This window comes from Ailuropoda melanoleuca, chromosome 10 (genome assembly GCF_002007445.2).
Source record: "Ailuropoda melanoleuca isolate Jingjing chromosome 10, ASM200744v2, whole genome shotgun sequence".
NCBI classification, from domain to species: domain Eukaryota; kingdom Metazoa; phylum Chordata; class Mammalia; order Carnivora; family Ursidae; genus Ailuropoda; species Ailuropoda melanoleuca.
Genome location: NC_048227.1, coordinates 26,750,017 through 26,776,641, shown reverse-complemented (window position 1 = coordinate 26,776,641; position 26,625 = coordinate 26,750,017). Strand labels below are relative to the sequence as shown.

Genomic DNA, 26,625 nt, shown 5'->3' with positions numbered 1-26,625 from the left:
GGGGCGGCCCGGGGGCGGGGGCCACGGGCGGCCCGGGGCTGGGGAGGCCGCCGCCTCCCTGGGCCTGCCGGGGCGGCCGCCTCCACGATGCCGCTGCTCGTCGAGGGGCGGCGAGTGCGGCTGCCGCAGTCCGCCGGGGACCTCGTGCGAGCCCATCCACGTCTGGAGGTGAGCGGGGCCCGGATGGGGGGTACTTCGAGGCGGGCCCGGGGGGCCCTGCCGGGCGGGCCCGACCCTCCTCGCCCCACCGCCTCCAGCCGCGCTCCCGGAGGCAGAGTTTAAACTTGGCGCAGCGGAGCGGCTGGCGGCACGTTGGGAGCCCCGGCCGCTGGCAGCGACTCTGCCTTGGCTCGAGGTGTCTGTGGGCCTTTCCCCTCCCTGGGACCTTCGAGGGCAGAGGCCTCTCTTTCCCGGAGGAGGGGCCGGCGGCCCAGAGAGGTTAGGCGACTTGCCCGAGGTCGCACAGCGCCGCGGCCGGAGGGCGCCCGGGGACTCCCCGACCCCGGGCAGGCCGGTCTCCACCCCCAGCCGGGTTTGGCCCTTTGAGGCCAACCGGGGCAGCGCCCCTGCGCTCTGGCACCCGCGGGGGTCTGGGCCCCGCGGGGAGCGGCTCCTCTCGGCGGGACTCCGGCCAGGGGCACCCGACCGCTCCCTTGGGTTTCCCCCCACCCCCCGGGTTTAGGGCCCCGGGGTATTTTTAGCCAGAAGAAAGGGCCCTGCTTTTCCCCCAGCTGAGCCGCGTTGAGGACCACGCCCTGATGGAAGGGTTAGGTTTTGTTTCGTCTTCCAGCTTTTGTCCTCAAATAGATCTCTGAACCCTTAGTCCGTGCTAATGCAGACACCGTTTGGAAAGGGGTCCTTAACGTAAAAAAGAAATGGGTCCAAACCTCTTACGTGCCCCAGATCTGGTTAAGGGGGAATCCGTCAGTTGACTGGAGATAGGAGCTGAGGAACAAAGCCCGTTCTCAGCCGTGAGGCAGAGGAGCTTGACCTAGCCTGGAGGCTTGCCGAACGAAGGTCGTCACGGGTTTCCTGCTAACTGTTGCATACTTTGGAATTGTTTTGTCTGCACACTTGTGTTGATTTCTGCCTTGATATGCCCCCCAGCACGGAAGCTTCCCGAGCAGAGAGTGTGGTGTTGCTCTGTGTCCTCAGAGCTTAGGGCAGCCCCTGGCTATGAATCTGCACTTGGCAAAATATTTGTTATATCCATGAATGAGAAGGACCCCTGAAAGTGACCTGAAGGATGAGGAGTTACAGGGAAAAGGGAGCACCTGTGATTCTCAGCCGTCATTTCCAGAAAACAGTCGACCTACCCACAACTTAGCCTACCCCAGGGCCCCGTGCTAAGTGCTTTCCTTGGGCTGCCTCGGCTGTTCCTCGTTAACTAGCGAAGTCAGAGTAGGACTCGAGAAGGGGAAAATACTTCAGCTGCCTAAAGAATTTAGGTGACTCTATTTTTATGTGTCTCTGAAAATTTCTGTGATAAAAAGTTAGAGAGGTGAGCGTCCGAAGCAGCACACGCCGTGAGGAGTCGGGAGGGCTAGGATAGGGGGTGGCCTGCCCTCTCGAAGGCTGGCTGTGTCGTGGGGGCCAGCATGCATTCCAGGAAACTGGGGGTGCTCACCTGTTTTGCGTTGGTCTGAGGGCAGCAGGCTGCGTGCAGGGGAGAGCGCGGAACGGGAAGGAAGGAGAGGGCATTCTAGCTGGGCAGGTCTAGCTGTGCTGCGTGGGCGGGACGGGGAGCACCCTGAGGGCTGGTCACGCGCCCGGTGCCCGGGCGCAAAGGGGGCGAGGGAAGAGTGGAAGATAGAGACCCAGGGAGGTGGGGCGCACCGGGGCTGGAGGGCTTTCGGTGGGTCATTCAATGCATAGGCAGTGGGGTGAGGCGAAAGCTTCCATTGGTTTTTCTCTAACAAGTAGCGTGTCCCCTTTGTAAGAACTAACATAAATGTCAACAAGAAGGCCACAGCCACTCTTCACTTTTTGACCTGCCTTGACAGAGGTTTTTCTTTATATTGGAATGATGTGCTTCTGAAAGTGAGTGCAAACTGCACTCTGTTCGGTGCTGTGTCTTTTTCACGGACCCATTTGGCGTGTGCAGTGGCAGCAGTTAGGAGCCCGTCCCTAGCCAGGCCTGGCCCAGCCCCCATCACAGGGATGAGGCGGGACGTGCCCACCTGCGGAAGCAGGTGCTCTCACTAGTCCCACTTTAGAGACGAGCACTCGGAGGCACAGACGGGTGGAGTGAGTCCTGGGAGTGGTGAAGCCCACGTGGAGACCCTGACGGTGTGCCTTTGGCTGTAGCACGGCGCTGCTCTGTCTGGACCCCCTTGGGGGTCCCCCCTGCTCCGTGGGGCTACTTACATGTCATTACCATGAAAGAAAATGGAAAACCCAGTTCCTCAGTCATCCTAGGCACGTTTCAGGTGCTCGTGGTCAGTGGCTACTCTGTGAGGCAGGGCAGGTCTAGACGGTGGTCAGCACTGCAGAACATTTCCTGGGGCTACGCTCTTTTCGAGCCTTTGCTCTTACCCAGTCGCCCACTGGTGCTTAGTAGCCAGGCCCCCAAGTATCCCGCTGAGTGTGGTCCCATAGAATTCCGCGATTCGAATGCAGCCTTAGTTCCTGCCTCTAAGCATGCAGGATATTTCTAAATCTTCTGCGTTATGTTCACAGAGCTAAAGCTTAATAACCCCCATAATTATTCCCACAAGTGAAATTGCTGGACTTAAAGGGCTTCCGAGGATAAAAGGGGTGTAACAATCAGCATTTAGAAGCAGTGACGCTGGCAGCCATCGGGGAGGGTAGTGTGGGTGGCAAGGAGGACCAAGGGGTCAGGGAAACAGGCGGGCATGGGGATAGCACCCAGTTAATCCCCACACAGGCTAAGGAGCAGACAGCGTCATCCCCTTTTCCCCCGGGGGAGGAGAATTTGCAGGAAGAAATGACAGACGATAGCAGCAGGGGTCAGGGACACATGGTCATACTAAGTGATTGGCAAAGACAGGGGTCAGCAAACTCCAGCCCTGGGGCCAGATGCTGTCTGTGGACAGCCCGTGAGCCATGAATGGTTTTTACATTTTTAAAAGGGGGGGGTAAAAAAAATCCAAAGAGTAGTATTTTGTGACGTGTGAAATTATATGAAATTAATTCAGATTTCGGTGTCGCCCATAAATAGTCTTCTAGGGCCACAGCGCCCGTCTGTTTACGTGTTGTCTCTGCGGCTCTCAGGCTTCACAGCAGAGCCTAGTGGCTGCAAGAGGAGACCGCAGCCCAGCAGAGCCCAAAATAGTTACTCTCGGGCCCTTTTCAGAGAAAAGTTTGCTGAGCCCTGGCGTCGGCTAGCGGTGCTGTGGAAGAGGAGTTGGGAAACAAGGGGCTGCCAGAGAGGGGATTCCGGGGCGAATCCGAGTGTCCAGAGACTAGCAGACGTCGGGAAGACGGGGCTCCTTTATTTCAGGAGGGGTGGGGGTTCGTAAAGTGGCTCTCGGTGTTTTTCCACAGCGGGGAAGTTTGGCTAAACTTTTTTCCTTTCTTAAAGTGGGAAACAACGCATTCTTGCCATGTGCCATCGGCTCGTCTGCTGATTTATGCTCCTGTCTGTCTGGGAAATAGGAGCCTGGGCGGGGGGGGGGGGGAAGGAAAAAAAAAAGTGATTTCTGGTCTCTGGGACGCAGGCGGCAGTTCCTGGCCCCACACACATGGCCTTGCTTTTGGGGGCGTGAAAGTGGGGGTCACAAGTTACCTTCGCCCTCCTTCCCCCGCCCCCGAAAGAATAAAGCGAAAGGTGCGCATTCCAGGGATCACGGGAAGGAAAAGTGTCTCCTCCCGTGTCTTACTCTAAGGTGAGAAGGTGCCCTGGGCGTCAGAACAGTGAGTCATCCCGGTCCCTCCCGGCCCGGCCGACATGGCGGTTCCGGGGCTCCTTCTGGTTGGTTCTGCCGCGGAGCCATTCATATTGCTGCCTCGCTTCCAATTCATGAAAGTTGGTGAAAAGAAAACAACGCGGTGTTACTCATGAAGCTGATCGTGGTGGGTTGGTCTATTTATTCCTGCATCTCGGGTGTGACGAGGTCAGCGAGCATCCCCGTGAGACCATCAAGGGAAGGGGGAAGGAGGGGTGCAGCGTGCGTAGCCGGCACTGATAGACAGTGGGGTACCAATCCGGCGTCTCTGGAAAAGGTTTCCGTTTTCATGAAAGAATTTAACCCCCTGAGGTGGAGGTTTTATTCTTATTATTATTTTGAATGTTTTTTTTAGGCTGACTGCCTAAGATGTTTTTTAGACCTCAGTTCTAGTGCTGTTGCCGTGGGTACGTTGGTTCAGGCGTGCCGCGTGGGGACTGCGCGAGGACTCGCGCTACTGGTCCGGGGAGTGAGTTCGGACAGCGGCCCGATCGCAGCCTCTCCTCGGGTGGGCCGCTGAATGGCATAATTGGAGCTTTTACATTTTTTTTGGTTTTTTTACACTTTTGTGTCTTTTCCATTTACGTCGCCAAACCATCTGCCTGTGGAGCCCTTGGCCTTGCCGCGTGGCCGTGGCGAGCAGCGCGGGGAGGTGCGCGTTCGGGGTGCATACGCAATGTGGGGGTCTCGAAGGGGGAGGACCAGACAGGGGACAGGGACAGTCCTAGCCTCTCTCCCACAGGGGCTGTGGCTGCGGAGCCGGCCGGGGCCCAGACACTCCGATTCCCTTCCCAGTTGCAGAGTTGGGCAGAGTCTCTGGGTCCTGAGTCAAGGCTCGTCTCGTAGGCGCATCAAAGAACAGAACTCGCCTGTTCCTTTGCCTCGTCCCCCACGATAGTGACTGCCGCCCCGGTAGCTTAGCCGGCCCGCCCAGCAGCACACACACGCCGGGCCCTGCGAGCGTGTGTGTCCCGCCACCTCACTGGGTACTCAGTCCTCACTAATTTCCATCACTATGTTATTTTTTTTCTTAATTAAACAGGAAAGAGCCAGACTTCTCAGAGGTCAGTCTGTTCAACAAGTGGGACCCCAGGGCCTTCTGTATGTTCAGCAAAGAGAGCTGGCAGTGACCTCCCCACAGGATGGTAGGTTAGGAAGCAGTGAATTGGGCGTTACCCCCCAAGGCTACAGGATATTTTATTCTATTTCTTTTTCAAACAGGCTCCATCTCCATTCTGGGTTCTGATGATGCCACCACTTGTCACATTGTGGTCCTGAGGCACACAGGTAGGACGAGAGGCACGAAGGAGACCGGTCCTTAAAGCGGCGCCCCGCGTGGGGCTGTCAGAGCCTGCACCTGAGTGTCCCGGGGTCCCATCTGACGCCCGGCCCGCTCACCTTCTCTCCAGTCCGCATGGTGGCTCCCCATGGCCCTGGGCCGAAGGGTTGGCGGGGCAGCACAGATGTTGCTATTCCTTCTTCTTTCAGGCTACCCAGAGATGGGGCGGCACGAAGGGACAGGACTAGGTGTGGCTCGCGCCCTGGGTTCTCATCAGGAATAACCTGAGTTCTTCCACCCTCTTCTTCAGGTAACGGGGCCACCTGCTTGACCCACTGTGATGGAACCGACACCAGAGCGGAGGTCCCCTTGATCATGAGCTCCATCAGATCCTTCTCTGAGCACGCTCAGTGTGGAAGGTGAGCTCCGCACGCGTCTGTCTCGTGCTGTCGGGCACCGTGCACCATGGTGTGGAGGGGCCGGCCGTGGCAGCCACGCGGGAGGTCACGGCCACGGGGTCGGCTTGCTCCTGGGGAGCAGAACTGGCACAGCGTCGGCCCCTCGTCGGTGGTTCTGGGGTCGGCCGACTGGGTGACGGGTACATGAAGGTCTGACTTTGAACCTCCAGCCCTCTCTTCACTCATGTGCTTTTAGAGGGTCACGTGTCGGACGTCGCTTTGTTAGACCCCAGATGCTGTCTTCCTGCATTCATTCATTCATTTGTTCATTCAATTGTTCTTCTGGTGGTCGCTTGTCGGGGGCTCCCTCCCAGCCAGAAGCTGTTCCAGGGGCCCAGGCTGTAGCTGCGAACAGAGTGGACAGGAGATGCCCCCGGGCGCTGCCGTTCTCAGGCAGGGGGCCCTTCGGGAAGCCCCATGGGCTGTTAGGTGCTAGGAAGGGCTGGAGGCAGCCGGGGCAGGGGAGCTCTGCCTGGGTTTCATTCGTGTTACCCCGGCTGGGCTGGCACGTCCTGTGGGCCCGGCCCCCCACCCCCCGCACGCTGCTCGGAACACGGTGGGAGGGATCTGGAACTGATGTGGTCCATCTGGGTGAGGGGGACGGGAGGTAGTGCAGTGAGGGGCCCGCTGCCGTCCCCGGATCCACCGCCTCCCCTTCCCAGCCCCACGCGCCCTTAGGCGGAGACAGGGAAGAGGTTTCTGGAAGTACCCCACGCTGGTGGACGTGCGAGGTAGTCCTGCGCCTCCAGAGCGGTGCCACGCGCCAGCGGACGCGGCCCCCCTCGGCCCTCACGGCCCCTGGGCAGGGTCCCCGGAGGCGCGCGCAGCCCTGGCAGCCTCACCCGGTGCCGCCCAGATGTATGCTGCCTGCGCCCCGGCACCCTCACGGCCTGGAGGGAAGCCCTGCTCTAGAGCGACGTCTCGTGGCCATGGAGCTGAGATCGCACGCACCCCGGGGCCCCTGCGGCTGCCGCGCACGGCCCTCTGACCACCGTCCCGTCTCTTTGCCAGGCTGGAGGTGCACCTCGTGGGCGGCTTCAGTGACGACAGGCAGTTGTCACAGAAGCTTACTCATCAGCTTCTTAGTAAGTACACTGCTTTTTCCCCAACTCGGATGAAATCTGCACCCCCTGTTCCTTGCGTAAACCAGTCCTCCTCAGTGCAAAACCTCGGGGTGCCCCCCTGCTTGGAGCCCCGGGCGCGGCTCAGCCGGGACTCGTGCAGAAGGAGCGAGGGGCACAGAGTTCAGTTTTCAGGGGCTCATGGGTGTGATTTCCCGAGCAACAGCAGTCGACAGGGTCCAGAATGGTCGGCACTGGACCGTGTACAGACAGAACCGCCCTGTGGCAGGAACGTCCATTTTAATCTGCCGAACAGCGAAACGCCGGTGATGCCCTTGTTCTGCCTGCTGAAGCAGCGAGCGTGAGAGGCAGCGGGGCAGGCACGCTCGTGCACTGGAGCAGACGCTGCTACAAGCCGTGGGCGAAGCGACCTGGCATCGTGGCTTAAGTCCTAGAAGGGTTTCATGTCCCTTGACCCAGTCATTCCCACCTGGGAATGTAAGAAAATCATCTGCAACATGCACAGATTGATTTATGCCCAAAGATGGGCAGTAAGAACCTTTACATTAGGAAGGAGTCTAATGTCCATTAGTAAAGACACTAAGGAGCCATCAAGCAAGACTTAGAATTACGTGGGAAGGTACGTGTGTGCCGTGGGGACAGACAGCTGCCTGCCCGCTGTGGGCTCGGGGCACAGGCCAATGAGAGGAAACGCACATGCTCTTCACTGCTGGGATTATGGACGTTAAAAACCCACGTACTTAGACCATTAAAAACCCATATACTCCTTATACTTGCCTGTATTTTTTTTTTTTTAATTTATAGTGATCAAGTTTTTTATGACTGTTGATCAGGAAAAAAGTTACTGAAGAGTAAATAGCTTATGAGGCAGTGCCCCCCCCCCCAGCCCTCAGCAGGGGGAGAACAGGGGTGACCCCGGTCAGGTTCCTCTGGGCCTGAGGCGAGGAACGGGCCTGTCACTTGGCAGGCGGGGTGCCGTGGCGTCAGTCCGCGGGAATCTGGCCTCTGCGGATGGGCCAGCTTGTGGCTCGGCCGGCCGCTGTCCCTCGGGCCCCTTCTCACCTTGCTCAGCCTGTGTGCTGCTAACGGAGGACTCTCATTGTAGGTGAATTTGACAGACAAGAGGAGGACATTCACTTAGTGACATTATGTGTGACAGGTGAGTTCTGCCTCCCTCCCCAAGGCTGGTGCCCTCCCCCTTAAAGCAAGACCTTGCATGAGCACCTCCGTCACGGGAGATGGTCGGCAGCGTTTGGCTGACATGGGTCCCACTGGCGTTGTCTGTGGCCATGGCCCGCCCCTGCCCCGTGCCGCCTCCGTGGACACCCTGTCCCCCACCTTCAGTGCAGCTCCTCTCTCCTTCCTGGGGCTGGTCAGAGGTTTCCTTGGCTCCTGGGAAGGAGGAAGCAGCCACTACACGTGGCAGACTTAGAGGCTCTAACTTGGGACAGGGCGCTTTGTGGACGATCACCCCCACTGTCCAGGGACTTGGCAGGAACACAGGAAACCAGCCCCTTTTGTGTTCTGATTTGTTTCCTCCTTTTGCAGTGTGGGCTCCTTTTTGGCTTTAATTATAGAACATGACAGTGATTGTCATTTCTTAGAAATCAGATCTTAAAAAGAACTTTTTTTTTTCTTGTTAGAATTAAATGACCGGGAAGAAAATGAAAACCACTTTCCAATAATTTATGGCATCGGTGAGTAGCACATTTCTTTGAGGGTCAGAGGCCAGCCCCGTGCGGACAGGCCGGGCTCCGGTCCGAGTCTGTCTGGACCATGTTGTGAGCCCGCTGTGGGGACTTAGTGTAGGTTCCTGTCCTGGCTCCTTGGCGGGCCCCTGGGAGCCCCCCGGGCAAGGAGCGAGCCTTCTCTGACCTCTGTCTACGAATCAGAGAATGTCCACACCCTGAGACCACGAAGGACACACACGGGGGCGGGTAGAAAGCGGAGCCAGTGGCACTAGTAACGGCTGCAAGCAGCCGGGGCCACGCTGCTCTCGCCGTGCCAGCTGGGCTGTCCGCCAGCCGGGGCTCTGGGCTGGGGGCGCATCTGCGTCTCAGTTCACGTAGGCAACCTAGTCAGGTCTTTCTCCTGAGGAAAGTGTAACGTTCTTCCAGCTCAAGAAAACCCAGAACCCTCTCCCGCGACAGCCCTTAGGCCCCCTGAGGTTGAGAGAAGGGTGAGGCTGGCTGTGTTTGCCGAGGCCGCATCTGTGAGAGTTTACCGAGCTGCGCGCACAGCTGTTCATTATTTCATTCCCTAGAACTGTGTATGTCTGAAATAAAATTTAAACAAAACCCCCAGATTTGGCCACTACCCCAGGCCACATTCTGCCCCCAGCCACTCAGAGATCCATGCGGTCACAGGGCCGAGCAGGGAGGTTTGCCCCATGTCTGCCCGGAGGGACGGCAGGCTGCCCGTGGGTGCAGGGGAGCCGCGCCTAGTCCGGCCCAGGCCCCAGCTGTCTGCGCCACGGGCCCAGCTGAACGGCTGCGGGTTCCCTCTCCGCGAAGGGCGAAGCTACGGACTCTTCACAGTGGAAACGGAACAAGAGGACTCTCCCCTCTCTCCGGGGACTCACCAAGTTCTGTTACGTGTGGGAGAAACGTAAGACCTTGCAAACTTGCCATTTGTGTCTCTTGGCCCCCCACAGCTGTCAACATTAAGACCGCAGAGATTTACAGAGCGTCCTTCCCAGATCGGGGTCCAGAGGAGGAACTGCGTGCTGCCCGAGCTTTAACAGGAGGACCAGTGAGTTTGAAACCATCTTTGTGTTAAGGGGTTCAGGGGGAAAAAGGGCACTGCAGTCCGAAGCCTCAAGTTTTATAGACCTTAGAAGTGAACAGTTTACAGCAGTTTCTTTAAAGCTATAAAATGATCAGGGAATCACCTCCCCCCCCAACATGCAGCACAGAAGAATGAAGGATTTAGGCGGTCAGCTCAAGACCCCAGTTCTCTGCCTTGAAGGCATTGAGGGGTAAGGTTACATGTGCCCCCGCCGTCCAGTGCAGAGAACAGACCCATTTTACTTTGTGCGACCTTCACCTATACATGTGTCCCGAGGAAAGGAGAGCCAGGCAGGGGGGAGAAGAGGGGTCTCCCTGCACCTCGGCAGCACACACTCCTCTGGACCAAATGGATTAATCCAAAAGAATGATCACTTTTCACAAGTCTGATCTACGGAGATGCTTTTCATACTAACACCTTAATTTTGAAAGTTAGAAAAATAAAAACCTAAGACTTACAGGCCATGTAAAAATGCCTAAAGGTCCTTCACCCCTTCTCTGGTGAGCGAGACCAGACAGCACACTGACAGCCCCCCGAAGGTGTGCGCACTGGTGAGCTGTTGACATTTTCACCGGAAAATGTTTGGCTTCAGAGTGAAGGATGGAGCCAGGACAGGTTTTCGCCAAGCAGTTCACAGGCGGAACATTCCTTGTGCACTTTCTTCAGCGGCACAGTCGCCTGGACTCTGCTCAGTCTAAGGAGCCCAAACCCCCCACTGCTGGTTAGAAACTGCCACTGGCAGATTTGGGAATTCAGGGAACTGATGGTTTGGCAAATGAGCGTTTTTACCAGTTGGTTTCCCCTTGCTTTTGATCGGGTGGCCTGCGCTGTGCGCTTTTACGTTGCCAGTAAGTAGCTGTCGGGGCCCAAACAGCGAGGCAGCGTTTCCTGCAGCGCTGAGTCCAGCAACCGTGGTCTTCAGTCAGGCCCGCCCAGGTCTGTGGCGGGCTCGCTTCCTGGAAGCCCGCCCAGTGCCTGTCCCTCTGAGCCTCAGGTTTTCACCCAGAAGGGGGAAATGCTAGCTTCCCAGAAGACTTGTCCGACTGGAGGAAATACCTCATGTTCCTCAGTGCAGTAGCGGCTTTTGTTATTAGAGGAGAAGGGTGTCATCCAGGTAAACGCGTGACTGTGGGACTGCACTGGGACTGGCATTACTGGTGGGGTCTGAGAAGCTGGGAACACCCCTTACATTCTGTCTTTGAAATGTTCTTTCTTAGATGATTAGTATTTACGACGCAAAGACAGAACAATTGCGCATAGGGCCGTACTCCTGGATGCCGTTTCCACATGTGGATTTCTGGCTGCAGCAGGATGATAAGCAAATACTAGAGGTGAGAATTTACGGGGTGGGTACATCTGAAATCTCTGCACCCTCGTTTCTTCATCTGTAAGGGAAAAAAAGTGTTTAGGGCGGAGACATTTTTTTTTTTGGTGGATAGTAGTGAGTTTGAGGACGACATCGGCAGAGCCCGTGTAACTTCTAGATCAGCGAAGTCAGGTTCCGGCGAGGCATCTGTGGGGCCAGAAGGAGGCGGCAACCAACTGCTTTTTCCTTATTAATGTAGGACCCCTGGCGTCTTGAGTACTTTTATAATGGGGATGCGCCGGGCGATCTGAACACGAGGATCCATGTTTAAGAACACGGAGGGAACAGAGCCCGCTTGTTGCCCTCTCATACCCAGAACCTTGTTTTTCCAGAACCTTTCCACTTCGCCTCTGGCCGAGCCACCCCACTTTGTGGAACATATTAGGTCTACCTTGATGTTTTTAAAAAAACACCCGTCTCCCACCGGCGCACTGTTTCCTGGAAACAAGGCTCTGCTCTACAAAAAGAACGAAGGTGGCTTCTGGGAAAAGATCTCTTCTCCAGGAAGCTAAACACAGGATCACCAAAGACAGCAACTTGTTGGCCTGACCGAGACCGTGGGGGTTGCACGGAACACGCGTCAGACTCCATCCGCTGAGGCCTAGGTCTCCTTCCTTACTGTCCTGCAAATGACTTTCAAAATAAAATCTTATTTTGGCAAAGGCATTTGTTTAGGTTTACTTTCTGCCTCGCTGAAGCTGACCTCCAGCCTCCCCTTTCTGGTATGAAGGGCACCGGAGGAGCCGCCTGCTCGTGATTCTACAAGCAGCCATTTCAGATACGCGGTGAGTACGTCTCATTCTGTTAAGTAAGTTAGGGGATAAAGGAAAAACGGTAAGTTTGTTTAAAAAGCAGTAGAATGCACTAAAATTCTGTGAAAATTTATACATCTCACAGAGGGGTTTTTTGGGCCCCAAAATGTTTTAGAAGCATCAATTCGAAAACTGGTATTACACTTGTAGATGGAGTAGTTAAGGGTTTGGAAGGAAAAACAGAATCTGATCAGTCGGCTCTGTGATATAATTAAAAATCTCCTAGGAAACTACATTTAATGTGAGAGTTCCACAGAGCCACTGACAAGTCTGTTCTTCAAGGTATAAGGTCATTAAAATGCCCAAATTGTGATCTGTCCGTTACCCCTGCAGAGACCTGTAGGTTCCTGAAGTTGCCACCCTACAGCCAGACACGACGTCTGAGTGATGATCACGTAGAAACCGAACTCACTGGTAACAATTTCAAGAACCTTTATTGAAACCAACATTCAAATAGTGTCTTAAGGGTGAAATTGTTTCAGCAAAACCAATTTAACAATTCCAAATATATATATAAAAACATTTAAAAATTAATCTTGTGATAATTTCCCATCTGCTCTACTTCATTGCACCAAATAAACAGGGAAGACTTTAATCATCTGCACCAAAAAAAAAAAAAAAAAGGAAAATTGCATTTTGACAAGTGCCAAGTGTCCGAGATCACATCCAATCAGAGTCTAATTATAGGCTTAATATGGTGTAACTAAGGCTTCCAACACAACAGTCCCCAAACCCAGTGTGAATCCCCACTATCTTGAGGTGTCCCGCAGCTTGGCTGAGCTGGACTAAAGGCACAGGGGCCATTACCTATGATAAATGAAGAGACGCAGTACTTCTGGAAAAGGAGAAACGGGCAGTAAGTACTTCCAGGAACTTACTTCCAGTTACTTCCACAATGGTCTGGCATGAGCAGCCTGAGTGAGGACTTTTCTGGTTCTTGTTTCTGAGTTGGGCCCAAAGTTACCCCTTTGGGGTGCTAGTGGGGAAAAGCCATAGAAGCTCCCATGTCACACAGGTCACAGGGACACTTATTTTAGAACTGGAACTTAATGGGGTGCCCCACAGCATAGCTGAGGTTAAGAGTAGCATCTCTGTCGGGTTTTCAGATATTAGACATAGAAATGAGCACAGTCTGTACCTGTGTGCCAATTTAAAAGCTTTACCAATATTTAAAAATAGATATGGTCAAGAGTTTTGCTCTTCATAGATAGTCCTTTGTTTACAAATAGTACATAAAGGGAGAAATGGATTTGCGGCAGGGGGTGTCGCAGACCGCAGCGTGGACCACCGCCCCGCGCCCCCCGGGGGAGCAGGGGCGGGGGGGGGCACAGATGCTTACAATCCCACTGAATCCTGTTCTCCTTCAAGCCAAGCCAACCCCGCTGTACGCGGCAACCTGACGAAACCGAGCACGGACCACAACACGGCACACCGGGCTGTCTCTCCCATACGGCAGTACAGCGGAGACCCCTAAAGCAAGCTGTCTTAACGAAAAGTTCTATGTAACCTCATACAACGTCTTATGTTTAGAAAGGTAAGCGCAAGTGTTTCAAGTGGTAGGCACTTGAGATTCTAAGTGTTCTTTGTGAATCGAAGTGTTTATGGTAACGTGGGGGGAAACGGTACTAACTACAGCCGCGTAGACAGAAAAAACAGCAGTTGCTCTGCCTACCTACGGAATCAGACAAGTCAACTGCCCGTCTAAAAAGCCTGGCTTTCAGGCACGCATTTGTGCAAAAATCCCAGTTAAGCACAAATGACAGTACTTTCTCTTGCATTAACATGGGGCACGGTTCACATTTTCAGTCTAACTTCATCTTCCCTGAAACAATACTCAGTACAGTCTAAAAGCCAAACACGGAATTTTATCTTAAGCTGTCCGGTTCTTCTACCTGTGGCCGGTCATCCTCGGGGCTCTGGGTCCTGTTCTGGAGGGCCCCCGGCTGCTCGGCGTCCTGCGGGGTAGGAGCCCCGGGGTGGAGCTCGGGGCTGCTGGTCTCCAGGGCCACCTGCTCTGGCCCACCAGATGGATGCTCCATGTTTTCCAAGTCTTCAATGTGGCTCACTGAGCTTGTCTCACTCAGGGCATCAGAACCCCTCAGGGACCTCTTGAAAGGCTTCTGGCCTAGAGAAAGAGTAATAGACAGTGCTGAAAGCGCTCTCTGCCAGGAGCAACTGCCTTATTCAATCCCAAGTGCTTCTGGAGAAACCCCTGCCATCCCCAGCCCTGAAGCCCCAGAAGGGATGGGGTGAGGAATGTGAACGCAGGACGCCAACGTGGCTTCCGAGGCTGGGAACCTCCGAGGTCCCCATCACGAAAAGCTCAGAGGAGTCAACACCAGGTTCAACATGATGCCAGCTCTCAAGTCCCTAACTTACCCTGTCAAGGGCTATGGAAAAATTTCTCCAAGGTTTAAAGCTCAAGGCAACAGACATGGTTAAAAGGACAGCTGGTCTTAGGTAAAGAAAAATAGGATGTTGGGTCAAAGCACCAAGAAAACAAAAGGATACAGGTAACACCTAACGGGAAAGGCCCCCAGGATGCAATAGTCTATGTTTCCAAGGGGAGCCACCAGTTCTCAGGGTTCATAAACTCACACATGAAGATGTAAGGTACCTGGAAGTCTCGGCTTCGTGCGGGTGCCTGAGGGAGTCTGAGGTGGTGTGACTCCTGTGCCTTGGACCTTGTAGACGTAGGTGTGTTCCGTGGACTCCAGGGAGCCTGTGGAGGAAAGAGCGAGAAGGGTGTGCAGAAGCTCCAGGCACAGGCCGCCCTGGGAGCTGACCCATGCAGCCTTGTCCCCTGAGAAGCTTCCTCTGCCAAGCAGCCTCGATCAGAGTAATGGAACCTTTGGCCCTCCAGAAATGCACTGGGAACTGGAGAAAGTCACCTCGCAGCGGTCCTCACAAGGCCCAGCCCTGGTGGGCCGTTCCATCCTTAACCTCCCCAGGTATCCTGTGTCCAAGGGACCATCGTCAGCCAGCAGGATGGCCCGAGCATGCCTGGGGATCCACGCACGAGTGGGAAAGGTGCTTTAGCAACAAGGAACAGATACCTCTCTGCTAAGGGCTGAGGCCTGGCGTGTTAAGAAATCAGATTACAGTCCTAGGACAACACAGCCGTCATTTCCAAGGGAGGGGCCCCAGGCTGAGGGAGCTGTTCCCCCAGTAGAACAGGAAAGGAGGAGACCGACAGCAACTAATACTTGCCGGTTGCCTGGTCTGAAATAGGCTGGCCCGGGGCTCCCACCACGGTCTCCTCCCCCTTCAGAAGCAGCTTCTTGCTGGGGCCGAGCACTAATGAGACGGCAACAAGTATTAACGCCGAGCGTTGGGCAAAAGACCCTGCATGGAGGATGGGAACGGCCGAGGGAGCACGTTCCCCCGAACGCTCTTGTGCTGCTGCAGCCGTCGGGGCAGGAGACGGAAGATACTACAGCGCAGTGTCCCTGCGGGCAGAGGCGTCTCATCTCCTGGGACAGGTTCCCCTGCACAGGCCCAGCACCGAGCACGGGCCGTGTGTGCACTGCGCTCCTCTGCTCGAGTGTGGGATCCCAGGAACCGGGTCAAAACTCTCAAGATCAGTGAGACCTGGGAGGATGTTGGTCAGGCCTACCTGCTGTTAGGTTAAAGGTTCTTCCCTTCTGTGAAGCCTGTACTGGAGAAAACCAGTTCAGTACGGACCCCACGACGGGGATCTGCCGCAACACCCCCTGCAAAACACAACCGTTGCTCATGACCATCCCGCCAGGGGCGCCCAGTGTGGCGGCAGCCGTGAGGTCTGTGCTCAGCCTCACCTCTTCCAGAAGTCGCTCCTCATTTGCCTTCTGCAGCTGAACCTGAGCTTCCTGAATCCCTTTCCGAACCACCTCTGTCATGTTTTCCAGAAGCTGTTAGGACCAAAAAAGACATTACTTGTCCAAGGTTTTTTTTGTTTTTTTTTTTAAGATTTAGAGGAAGAGAGAGGGCGCACATGCGTGTAAGTGTGGGGAGGAACAGAGGGGGACAGAGAAAATCCCAAGTAGATTTTGTGCTGAGCACAGAGCCCGACATGGGGCTCGATCCCATAACCCTGAGATCATGACCTAAGCCGCAATCAAGAGTCAGACACTCAACCAACTGAGCCACCCAGGTGCTCCAGGTGCCTAAGCTTCGTGCCCAAGACCTACAACTATCACCACAGCATGGGCGACATTTTTCAGAATATTAGTAAATGGAATTCTGCACTTTCAAATGTTAGGATACAAAGTAAAAGAGGAATTTAACCAGAAGGGGATGCAGTGCCTGGATAAGGAAGACACGCCTTGGTGACCAGCCTCACTTGCCAGGGAAGGAAAAGAGAAATGTGATCTGAGTGTCTTACGACAGAAGACACACACTGCTCAACATTCACGGAAATGGAGTCGGAAGGGACAGGGCGAGTTTAGAAGAACCTTTAGGAAGTCCACCCAAGAATGAATAAAGCTGGCTCCTCAGGCTCACAGCCCACTTCCTCCTCTCCCCTCCCGACCAGAAGTGGGCCACGCACACGCCTTGGCCCCCTCTGACCCATCTTGCTTTTAGTTCCTTTTCTCTGCTTCTGAGGGTTCTCTACTGACTCAAGTACCTGGTTCGCAGAATGACCATGAAGCTTACAGCCTGGTCTAAGTGCCAACTGGCCAAAAGAAGGACTATTACTGGAGGAAAGTTCTGCTGTGAGAAACACATGCCTCACGCAGCCCCAGGACCAGCTATGCTGGTCCTCTCACCCTGTCAGGCAGACGTGACTGCGTCTTCCCGAACACTCTGCTACCCTACCGCTACCCTACCTCTCCCCCACGGCACTGACCGCCTCGCTGGCCCTCGGCCCCCCGCTGTGAGCCCACCCAGGGCAGGGACTGTGTCCAGTCCTCATGGGCTTCTGGATTCCTGGCACAAGCTTCAGCTTACAGGAAGCATTTGCACACTTTCTGGGAATGAAGAGGTATTTCTGAGGGGAGCTGCTGCTGCTGGGACCTCAGCTAGCTGCCTGGAGAAAACCCAGAAAAGGAATGAAACAGAGATCAGGCTTACAGACCCGTGAGTTCTCCTCAATTTCTCGGGCTGTGACTGCAATGGTCTCCACCAGTTCAGAAATATCCACGTCGTCACTCGCCATGCCAACGTAAATACAGCTCTTCATGCTTTTATACTCTGGGCCTGTGGGAAGAGACAACCAACCAACTCGGTTTCCAAGTCCTCGGTCACGAGGCCGCCCGGGGCCGCTCTCCGTATGGTGGCACGACCGCGCAAAGGAGCCTCCCTCACGGGGTGAGCAAAGTGGTGCCAAAACGGACACAGGACGCCCGGAGAGACCGCAGGAGGGAGAGGGAGCTAGCTCACTCTAGAAAGAATGAAACCAGCATTTCCTCTGAGGAGACAGAGTCCACCGTCCCTTAACCAGTTAGAAAATGGCCTTTCAAAGTTCGGAGTTGACTTATAATAGTAGTAGTTACCCATTTTAAACGTAAGGTCAGATTCCAGTTCATTTAACTTTTTCAGGAGTCCAGCGTGGATTTTTTCCCCTTCTGGATCGAGTTTCAAACTGCTCTTATCATCATTAGCATGTTCATACCTACAAACAATATCAAATAACAGTATTTCAATCTAAAAGATCAAACGCCTCTCCGTACACAGGACTGCAGGTGGAGTCGAAGCTACTGGCGACTTCCAAGAATGTGAGACACATGGGCCCAGGAGCCATTTGGAGCGTCTCAAGGTCAGACACCGTCAAGAACATGGCAAGGAAGGCCCAAGGCTCCAGTCCATGAAGCACAGAGAGGCCAGGTCTGGAAGGCTCATTCATAACAGAGGTAGGGAGTCTCCCCCTCCTCCTGGAAGGAGACGGTCAACAGCCATGGGGTAACCGTGCACTGAACAACGGAGGGCAGAGGCGTGTGCTCGGCCGGTGAGCTGGTTCCTGGGTCTTCGTGATCTGTGACTCTCTGTACCGTCTGTCAGTTGTGCACCTGTACGTGTCCCCACCCCCCACAGTCACCTGCAAGCTGGCACAGGAAATACAGGGACCCCTATTTCACTGAGGGCAAGGGTGGCTGCGCGACCGCTGCGCTGGGCTTTTCTAAGCGCCCAAAACGTCTCATTGAATTTCCATTAGACACATACGCTGGGACCACACGTATTCACCTTCAGTTGCTAAGCCGGCCCACACAGTGACCCACCCGGCGGGCTCTATACGGCAGAGGATGACCGCCAGCCGAGAGGCTGATCCCGTACCTGACAACCCCTATTCCAGGCCAGTTCGGGTCATCGATGTGCAGGAGACCTGCTGTTGCTGTCACCTCCTGCTTGAACTCCTCCCGTAGCTGCAGCGTGCAAGTCAGGACGGGCAGCCTACTCTGTACGCAGCTCACGAGCTGGTCCACATCCTCCCCCCGAGTGCCTGAAACTGAAAATGTCCCCAGACTGTTAGACAAATGCATAAGGAATACGGTGAAAAACAGGGCAGGGCTCCCCTCCCCTTGTCAGGAGGTCAGCGGCTCCAGGGACATCTGGTTTGCAGGAGCTGAAGCATTAACAAAGGAAAAAAAAAGCCACTAAGCCCATATGGAAAAATCAGGTGTTATAAACTGACACCACCAGCTCCTGCGGTTGTAGACACAGCTCCCTCTTACACAGAAGACAGAATGAGCCCCCTGATGTCACACACCATGAAACTCCAACAGAAATCAGATTCTTCTCACAGCACTCCGGAGGCTCAAGTTATCAACATCATACCACAGGCTAAAAAGGACGAAGCAAGCACACGGCTCTCTCTCCACGTGAACATCATGGGGAGAGAGGGATTCTGGGGGGGGGGGTGTGTGGGGAGGCAGGAGGGCAGGCTGACGACAGTAGCACCTAGGACAGCCTGAGAGCCCCCAGGGCTGCAGGGACCCAGCATCACTACCCCGGCCGTGTGACTCAAATGGGGCAAGGGATCACACTAAGCCTCCGCACGTGCTGCCTCGGGTGTCCTCAGCTCACTCTGCCAGGGTGAGAGACTAAGCCTCTGGGGGGCCCACACAACAGGTGCAGAAATCACTGGAACATCGGGAGGCCACCAGTCATCTTCATGACGGGCTTTTCTTTGCAGGACAAATGCCTACATCCCCCTACTTTCAGGTCTTTGAACAAATATCTTACCAAAAATGTTAAAAATATCTCATTAAAAAAAAAATCAAAGGTTTTCTGAAAATCTTTGAATCATTTCAGAAAAAAGCATCATCAGTTTTTAATGTATCTTTTGCTGGCGGGTTTTTCAGGCCCACAGCACTGAGGCAGGCACTACCTGCATGCACCCCAGACGCTCTGTCGTGAAAGCCCACGCACCTGCAGCCGTCCGCTTTCCAAAACCTCTACAGTGGTGGCCCCCAGCCTTTGCGGGTCCATCCGAACTGCCAGGGGAGCGGGAAGGAGCACCGCGCACGGGCTTCGGGGCCCGCAGAGTCTCTGCAGGCGGGGCAGGTGCTGCAGGTTCCGGAGTGCTGCACGTGCCCCTCACGGGCAGTGTGGACTCAGCACCAGCAAGGGACTATGAAGGGTCATGAGACACCAAAACGTAGGGAGACTCAAGTGACTGTACAAGTCTATTTCTGGGAAGTTACTTGGGAAAGCTCATCTACCTAAATGTAGCCCAAAGGCAAAAACAAAAAAAACAAAAAGAAAAACCTCTTCAAAGAGAGGAGAGCATCTCAAGGAAAAGCAAATGAAGCCATGGCCCGGACTCGCACGGACATGTCACCGGCGCTCCCAGAATGACGGCGGGCGATCCCCAGAGACCGTTACCTGCGGCTGTCATCAAAGGGCTGAACCGGATGCACACGCCCTCCACTTCCAGGTCCATGACCGTGAGGCCGCTCGCGGGCACCAGCTGTTTGAGCTGCTCTCCCAGCTGCAGGGACAAGGGCACGGGCTAGAGACGCTCACAGGGAGGGACGCGCTGGGCTTCGCACCTACCCTCACCCACAGCCCCCGGCCCAGGAGGCTCCTGGAATCACTGGATTCTCCTTGAATACTTATGGGCACTTCTTTTTAAACAGACTAAAAGTTTTACCCTTCTTGTTACCCAAAAACACCACCTCAGTGTAGAAAAAGCTAGGAAATACAGGTGAACCAAAAGAATAAAATAAAAATCACCCACGACACACCACTGAGAAGCGCCCACGGCTGACGACTGACAGACCCGTCCTGGGTCTCTGCACGTTCTGTCGCCATAAAACACGACACTGTACGTGCTGGGCAGTAACCTGTGGCTTCTCATTCACGCAACTTCTGACGACCATTTCCTTTCTGCCAGGACCATCCGGCTACATGGCTTATTCTGGCTGTTCTGGATGTCGTTGTGTGAGTGGATCCTCACTGACTCACCAGAGCTCCGAGCTGGGGCATGACCCACTTTACCCTAGGCCTGACACAGCTGTGCTGGACACCCTGACACTGTGTAGAACATTCTTTCCACAGAAAGCCCAGAGGCACAATTGCAGGGTCGAAAGGCAGCAAAGCAGCGTGCGCTTGGTCCGTACTGTCACACTGCCAGGCGTCCGCATTCGGGGGGCTCTGGCTCACGCGCCCTGCCGCCGCGACGGACGCTCCCAGCTCCCAAGCGGCCGCCCCGCGGTCCCCGGTGGTGTGCGGTTTTACAGCCGCGCTCGGCAGCCAGGAAAAGGCTCCTGACGGAATGATGCTGGAAGGCCCTGCCCGAAGTTACACAGCATGTGGAGCGGTGATCTGCTAAGAGCCCTGCGGGGCAGCCCAGCGCCTCCACAGCAGCGTCCCTCCTGGGGGTCTGACTTCCCACACACAGCACGGGTCACTCCATCTGGGGTGGAGAAGAAGGGGCACACGACCGCCATGCTTACCCAGCGATTCAGGGCATCACAGGAGTGTCTCTCCCGGCCGACTACTGAAGGTGCCATGTTGGGCACGGGGATGGCTTTGAGCACCGGATCTGACACCAGAACACAGAAGGGAGTCACCTTCTAGAAACACGGCTCCACGCACACCCCTCAAACCCTGTTTCATTGAGCTCCCAGCAGAGCCTAAGAGAGAAGTCTCAAATATTACAGAAATAAAATGTGAGTAATAAGTGAGTAAACAAAACGTGGCGTATACATACAGCGTGGTGCTCCTCGTCCTTTAAAAGAAAGGAGATTCGCTCACAAGCTCAATGTGGATGAACCTTGAGGACATTACGCTAAGTGAAATAAGCCCGTTACAAAAAGACCCGTGCCGCATGACTCCACTGACACGAGGCACCCTTGGGAGTCAAACTCAGAGACGGAAGGTAGACGGTGGTTGCCAGGGGCTGGGAGGGAGGCGGGAAATGGGGAGTTAGTGTGTAATGAGTATAGAATTTTAGTTTTGCAAGATGTAAATGTTCTGGAGAGCTGCTGGACAATGGGACGCATTTAACACTACTGAACTGCACACATAAGATGGTAAACTTTTTTTTTTTTTTTTACCACAATTAAAATTTTTTGAAAATGTATACCTTACTTACGCAGGAGGTTTTAAACTTCCACGTTTTTCCTCACGAAAAATATAACGCCTAAATATAGTCTCACACATAGAATTTTTAATTGCATTTAAGAATCTTTCGGGGCGCCTGGGTGGCTCAGCTGGTTAAGCGACTGCCTTCAGCTCAGGTCATGATCCCAGGGTCCTGGGACTGAGTCTCACATCAGGCTCCCTGCTTGGCAGGGAGCCTGCTTCTCCCCTCTGCCTGCTGCTCCCCCTGCTTGTGCTCTCTCGCACTCTCTCTCTCTCAAATAAAATCTTAAAAAAGTCTTTCAAGGAACTCTGAGAGAAAAGTATAACATTTTAAGTTACCAACTAGTCTGTTGACTACTGTGTGAGGTAAAATCAGAGAACCCAAGAGCACCCAGAGTGGGCCTCACACCAGAATTATCCTCCTTTCATTCAAATGGTCTGGGTGCCTGCTCGTGCCAGGTGCTGTGCTGGGCACGTGGGATATAAGGCAGACAAGGTTTCTGTCATCCCGCTCTTTATATTCTACTGAAGAAACACCATAAAGAAAGAAATGAAATCACCACATACTGTTGCTAGTGCCATGAAAGAAGGAAGGGACTCTGATACAGTCACCTTAGACAGGACAGACAGGGAAGGCCTGAGGAGGTTGGACATTATGGAGACCTGAATGGTGACAGGGAGCCATCCAGAAGAAGAGTGAAGGGCAACGTGCTCAAGGCAAAGGGAACAGCAAGTGTAAAGGGTCTTGCTCTAGGACAGAGCAGAATGTTCTAGAAACTCAGAGACCAGTCTAACTAAAGCACAGTAATCAAGAGGAGAGGTGGCCTAAAAGGAAGTCACACGAGATGGCAAAGGCTAGACCCCAGAGGCCTCACGAGGTACAGAGCTTGGACTTAATTCAACAGAAACAGTAAGATACTGAACGGTCTGGGCAGCGACAGGGCACAACGGGACTCCCACGTGTATCATCGCCCACTCTGACTGCATGCAGAGAATGGTCTGGAATGGGGTGTGTGCAGTACACGGAAGTGAGAGATCAGTTCAGCAGGTACTGTGGCTCTCCAGGTGAGAAATAACCGTGCCCTGGACTAGGATGGGGCATCCTATAAAAACAGCCTCATGTTATTCCCACTCTCAACTGCCAATGGCTTTAATGTATGTTTACACTGTATTTTAAATTACTTAAAAAAAAAAAACTATGATAAGCACAAAAAAAGAGAGAGATTTGGAGGCCTTACTTCATTCAGATACTTTATTAGGTTGTATGTACATGTGTATCCAAATCTCTATTTTCAAGGGACTCTTCTAACACTAGTCCAGGGACTGGCATTTGGAAACCACTAGGTTGATCATAGGAAACTGTCAGTAAAATGCTAAGGCATTTATTTAAGCCTGCAGTTTTTGTGAAAATTATATATATTATATATATATATATATATTTTTTTTTTTTAGAGAGAGCAAACATGCACAAGAGCAGGGGTGGGGAGGGACAAAAGGAGAGGGAGAGAATCTTAAGCAGGGTGGAGATCATGAGCTGAGCAAAATCAGGCACCCCTGAAAATTATTAACATTTTCTGAAAGTATGACTGAAGATATTAGCAGTCAAAATATTTTGGACTATTTGTATAAGTTGAAACGGTTTAAAATTCAAAGCCCTTAAACACAAATACAAGAGTAACTCTTTTTAGAACCACTTACCTGAGCCTGGTAATTCCTGGCAAAACCTGAACACCACTACTGGAGAACTGAGCTCATCTTCCACCTGAAAAATCAATCTGATATTACCAAGTAACATTAAATCCCGACACCTTGCAAAATAAAACAGTGAGTTTGAAAAACAGGCTAGAGATAGCATATTTTCTTAATAAATACATAAAATTCATAGGTTAATTTCAGTTGCTACAGAAACAACAATTAAGGTTTAGTAAAATTCCTAGAAATAATTCTAAGCCGGTTCTGAGAATGCATTGCTGAGTCGTAACATCGGACACCGGCACACTGAAATTAAAGGAGGAGGAAACTATAATAATAATAATAAACGTACACCTGCCATTGAGATCAAAGGAGGCAAAGAAAAAGTATAATTAGAATCAGTGTTGGGAGAGCTGAAGCTTTCAAGAATCCAGAGATTATGCTAACTCAAAACAGGATTGACTGCATTTTTTTTTTTTTTTTAAAGATTTTAGGGAGAAGGTGGCAGGGGAGGGTTGGGAGAATAGGCTCCATGCCCAGCGTGGAGCCCGACATGGGGCTTGATCTCAGGACTCTTGAGATCATGACCTGAGCTGAAACCAAGAGTTGGACACTTAACTGACTGAGCCACCCAGGTGCCCCTGACTGCAACTTTTTATATTCACAGACAAAATATTCTTCTCACTTTGTAAAACTTGTGAACAGGATGGAAGTCCTGCTGAAGCTTCCTATTTTCTCAATCACTGAAGTGGTCCTTACATTCGGGATGGGGGTCAGATGACTAACTTCATTAATGGATTTCATTACAGACAAAAAACATTCACTGCATTAAGATAAGCCAGCCTGACGTTCATGCTCACCACTGAGCAAACACACAGCTGGCCATCAGCTCCACCACAGGGTCAGGATACAAAGGAACAGCAATGTCCTTGACAGAATATGGCACATAGGGACAGAAGATCTCTGAGCATTCAACAATTCTAGTCATAAAACCTATTTTCCAGGGGTGTCCGGGTGGCTCAGTCGGTTGGGCATCTGCCTTCAGCCCAGGTCATCTCGGGGTCCTGGGATCGAGCCCCACATTGGGCTCACTGCTCAGAGGGGAATCTGCTTCTTCCTCACCCTCGGCCCCTCCCCCTGCTCGTGCTCTCTCAAATAAATAAAATCTTTAAAAACAATAAAAAAACCCAAACCTATCTTCCAAGGCTCTGCATATGAGGTCTCCATGGTAGAAATGGTAATGTGCAAAGCCAGGATGTAGCTGGCCCAAGGTTTTCTCTAACCTCTCAAAGGACCACATGGATGTGATTCAGATCCAGCGAAATGTGTATCCAATCTACTAACTTACTGAGCTGATTCCTGTGCTCACCTATCATCTTCTTTGACTTTCACATGAACAAATCTATTAATACTTTTAAAGCTGGAGGGGCTTAATATCTAAATATAATGGAGTAAACCTACGAGGGAAACAAAAGTACAAAATTCTCCAGCCATCCCCCATCCTCAGGATAAGGCAGGATGATTTGAGTGCTGAGACTTCTATATATAGTTTAATACAGTCTTTGGTTTCTTATTTCTTTGAGCTTGGTGGTCTCAAATGTCAGTACATGAGAAATACTGTCCAGGGTTATGTACACAGAATTCTGTTTCTAGGCACATGGTAGACTGAGATACTGGATTAAATATCCTGATAACCAAAAAAACTTTAAACCATGGCTAGGCTCACAAAAACAGTGAATCTACAGAGAAAGCAAAGAATATTGTTGGCTGAGCAGGGGGCTGGAGGGAAGAGAGTGGGCACGGAAACCCAGCTTTCACATCTAGAGTCTTCAGGCCCATGTGCAGATGGCAGTAAGGGGCACATAAATCTGGGACCCTTGGAGAGTGCTCCTGGTGAAAAGAGGGAGAGAAAGACTTTACCCACTGATCAGCAAGAGGGCTTGCTGCCGCCTGAGGTTCTGTCTACACAGGGAGAAAAAAATTCTCTCGGAGATATCAAATCATCAAGTGTGCACTGCACCGGGCTTGATGTCCCATGTGGCACATGAGTCCTAAAGCTGTGGAACTGACAGAGAGGTGGACCTGGGCCAGTCACACAGGCAAAAACATCTAGCTCACAATGACCAGTTATGACACACACACGGGAGCAGGAGTCAGCAGACACGATCCAGGGGGTAATCCGAAAATTGAAATACTAAAGCAACAATCAGAAGTGGAGGATAACAAGCATGCTTAAACAGAGAAATGAAGACTAGGAACAATTAAAAAAAAACAAAAACCGAAAAGGGGGCACTGACTTGAACAAAAACTAAAAAGAACATGCTGGAAGGAAGAAAGTCACCAAAACTAAAAACTCAGCGAACAGCTGACGCAGATGAGAGGCAGCTCAGGAGCAAAGAAAGGCTTGGAGAAACTCAAGAGGCAGCAGTGAAGAGGCAGCGATGGGAAGTGTCAGAGGGACGGACAGAACATGGAGCGACAAGGTTCACTATGCCAACTCAAGGTCCAGAGTTAAGACTGCAGAAAGAGGTCAGATCTGAAAAAACGAACTTGACAGAACTGATTAGAAAAAAAAAGAACCCTCAAGTTTAATAAGCCTAAGTCCCAAGTTTTAGAAACTGCTCGCTTAGATGCACCGGTCAAGTAGTAGAACCCGGAGGACGGAGACGAGAGGTAAACTGTGCACAGGAGCATTCCGAGGTCCTCAGGGCTCAGGGGGAAACATGAGATTCCCCCTAAATGCCGAGGTTAGAACGCAGCCCACGTGCCCAGGAGAGCCAGTCAGTCAGCAGCCCACGACGCGGCTGCTGAGAAGATGGGCACCGACCCGCGGACAAAGCAACTGCCCCAGGCCTCCCGGCACCAGGAAGAGGCGGTGGGCTGCTGAGCCAGGGAAGCGCATCTGTGCCTCAGGACCGGGAGGCTCTGGAAGGGGCGGCCATGTAGACAGGCAAGAAGGCCCGTGGGAGCCTGGAGAGGGAGCTACTGTGCTGCTCGTCGAGACACAGCTCGTCTGCGCCACCCTGGGTTCAAGTCCCGGCTCTGCCACCTACTATGATGGGACTCAGGACATGAACCCACAGTGAACAACAGAGATGGGAGTCACATCATTCCACCACAGTGATGTCTCGTGAGGACTCAATGACTGGGGATCTGTGGGAACACCACACAAATACTGTGGCGAGAGCAAAAAACATTTAATAATGGCCGATATTTTATGATGCCCTGCAACCTTCATTTTGCTTTTTCACACGTTATCTGATCCGCCCTTCAGAACAAGTCACCGAAGCAGGACAAATACGAAGTTCTCCTGTAAAATGACCGGGCACAGAATGGCCCAGTGGTTAAGAACACAGGCCTTGCAGTGTGAATCCCAGCTCCACCACGTCCTAGCTGTGTGGTCTGAGCAAGTCACTGAACTGCTCTGGGCCTGCTCCCTCACCAGGAAGGAGGGGACAGCCATTGTGACCAACTCACAGATTAATTTATTCACACTTAAATACCTACTCTAGGCCAAATACTAAACTCGACACAGTATGAAAAAAACAAAAGATGAAAGTCCCTGCCTTTACAAAGCTCCTACAAAGAAAAACAAACAGGAACATATATGGTCTCAGGTAGTAAGAGCTCCAAAGAAGGACGCACCCAGGGGACACAGTGATGGACACTGGCAGGGCTGGTTTACACAGGACTGCCAGGCAAGGCCTCTCTGAAGACATGATATTTGTTTTGGT

General features: G+C 52.8%; 2 protein-coding genes across 7 annotated transcripts in view; one reads left to right on the top strand and one right to left on the bottom strand.

Moving 5' to 3' along the window:
- The first annotated feature begins 6 nt into the window (after nucleotides 1-6).
- Nucleotides 7-18,905, top strand: NTAN1 (N-terminal asparagine amidase). Of its 2 annotated transcripts, XM_034670346.1 has the most exons (13): nucleotides 7-168; nucleotides 4,951-5,053; nucleotides 5,130-5,195; nucleotides 5,498-5,606; nucleotides 6,657-6,730; nucleotides 7,833-7,886; nucleotides 8,371-8,424; nucleotides 9,381-9,478; nucleotides 10,732-10,845; nucleotides 11,213-11,665; nucleotides 12,026-12,106; nucleotides 13,061-13,226; nucleotides 17,348-18,905. In XM_034670346.1, the coding sequence occupies exons 1-10, from the start codon at nucleotides 88-90 to the stop codon at nucleotides 11,390-11,392; spliced, it is 933 nt and encodes a 310-aa protein (XP_034526237.1). In that variant the 5' UTR covers nucleotides 7-87; the 3' UTR covers nucleotides 11,393-11,665; nucleotides 12,026-12,106; nucleotides 13,061-13,226; nucleotides 17,348-18,905. The 2 variants fall into 2 exon arrangements, with proteins under 2 accessions (XP_034526237.1, XP_034526238.1); XM_034670347.1 differs by lacking the exons at nucleotides 4,951-5,053; nucleotides 12,026-12,106; nucleotides 13,061-13,226; nucleotides 17,348-18,905 and having other exon boundaries at nucleotides 37-168; nucleotides 11,213-11,546.
- PDXDC1 (pyridoxal dependent decarboxylase domain containing 1) overlaps nucleotides 10,716-26,625 on the bottom strand; it is a 53,860-nt gene continuing 37,950 nt past the window's right edge. For 4 of the 5 annotated variants that reach the window (XM_034670343.1, XM_019798383.2, XM_034670344.1 and 1 more), the window contains 11 exons: nucleotides 22,898-22,961; nucleotides 20,569-20,657; nucleotides 19,496-19,601; nucleotides 17,945-18,116; nucleotides 17,167-17,285; nucleotides 16,749-16,870; nucleotides 15,490-15,582; nucleotides 15,309-15,405; nucleotides 14,310-14,414; nucleotides 13,585-13,817; nucleotides 10,716-10,899 (listed from right to left, as the gene is read on the bottom strand). In XM_034670343.1, the coding sequence (XP_034526234.1) occupies nucleotides 10,840-10,899; nucleotides 13,585-13,817; nucleotides 14,310-14,414; nucleotides 15,309-15,405; nucleotides 15,490-15,582; nucleotides 16,749-16,870; nucleotides 17,167-17,285; nucleotides 17,945-18,116; nucleotides 19,496-19,601; nucleotides 20,569-20,657; nucleotides 22,898-22,961 (1,260 nt within the window). In that variant the 3' untranslated portion in view covers nucleotides 10,716-10,839. Of the gene's footprint in view, nucleotides 10,900-12,107; nucleotides 12,292-13,584; nucleotides 13,818-14,309; nucleotides 14,415-15,308; nucleotides 15,406-15,489; nucleotides 15,583-16,748; nucleotides 16,871-17,166; nucleotides 17,286-17,944; nucleotides 18,117-19,495; nucleotides 19,602-20,568; nucleotides 20,658-22,897; nucleotides 22,962-26,625 lie in introns of those variants that run through there. The other variant, XM_034670342.1, reaches the window with a different exon arrangement.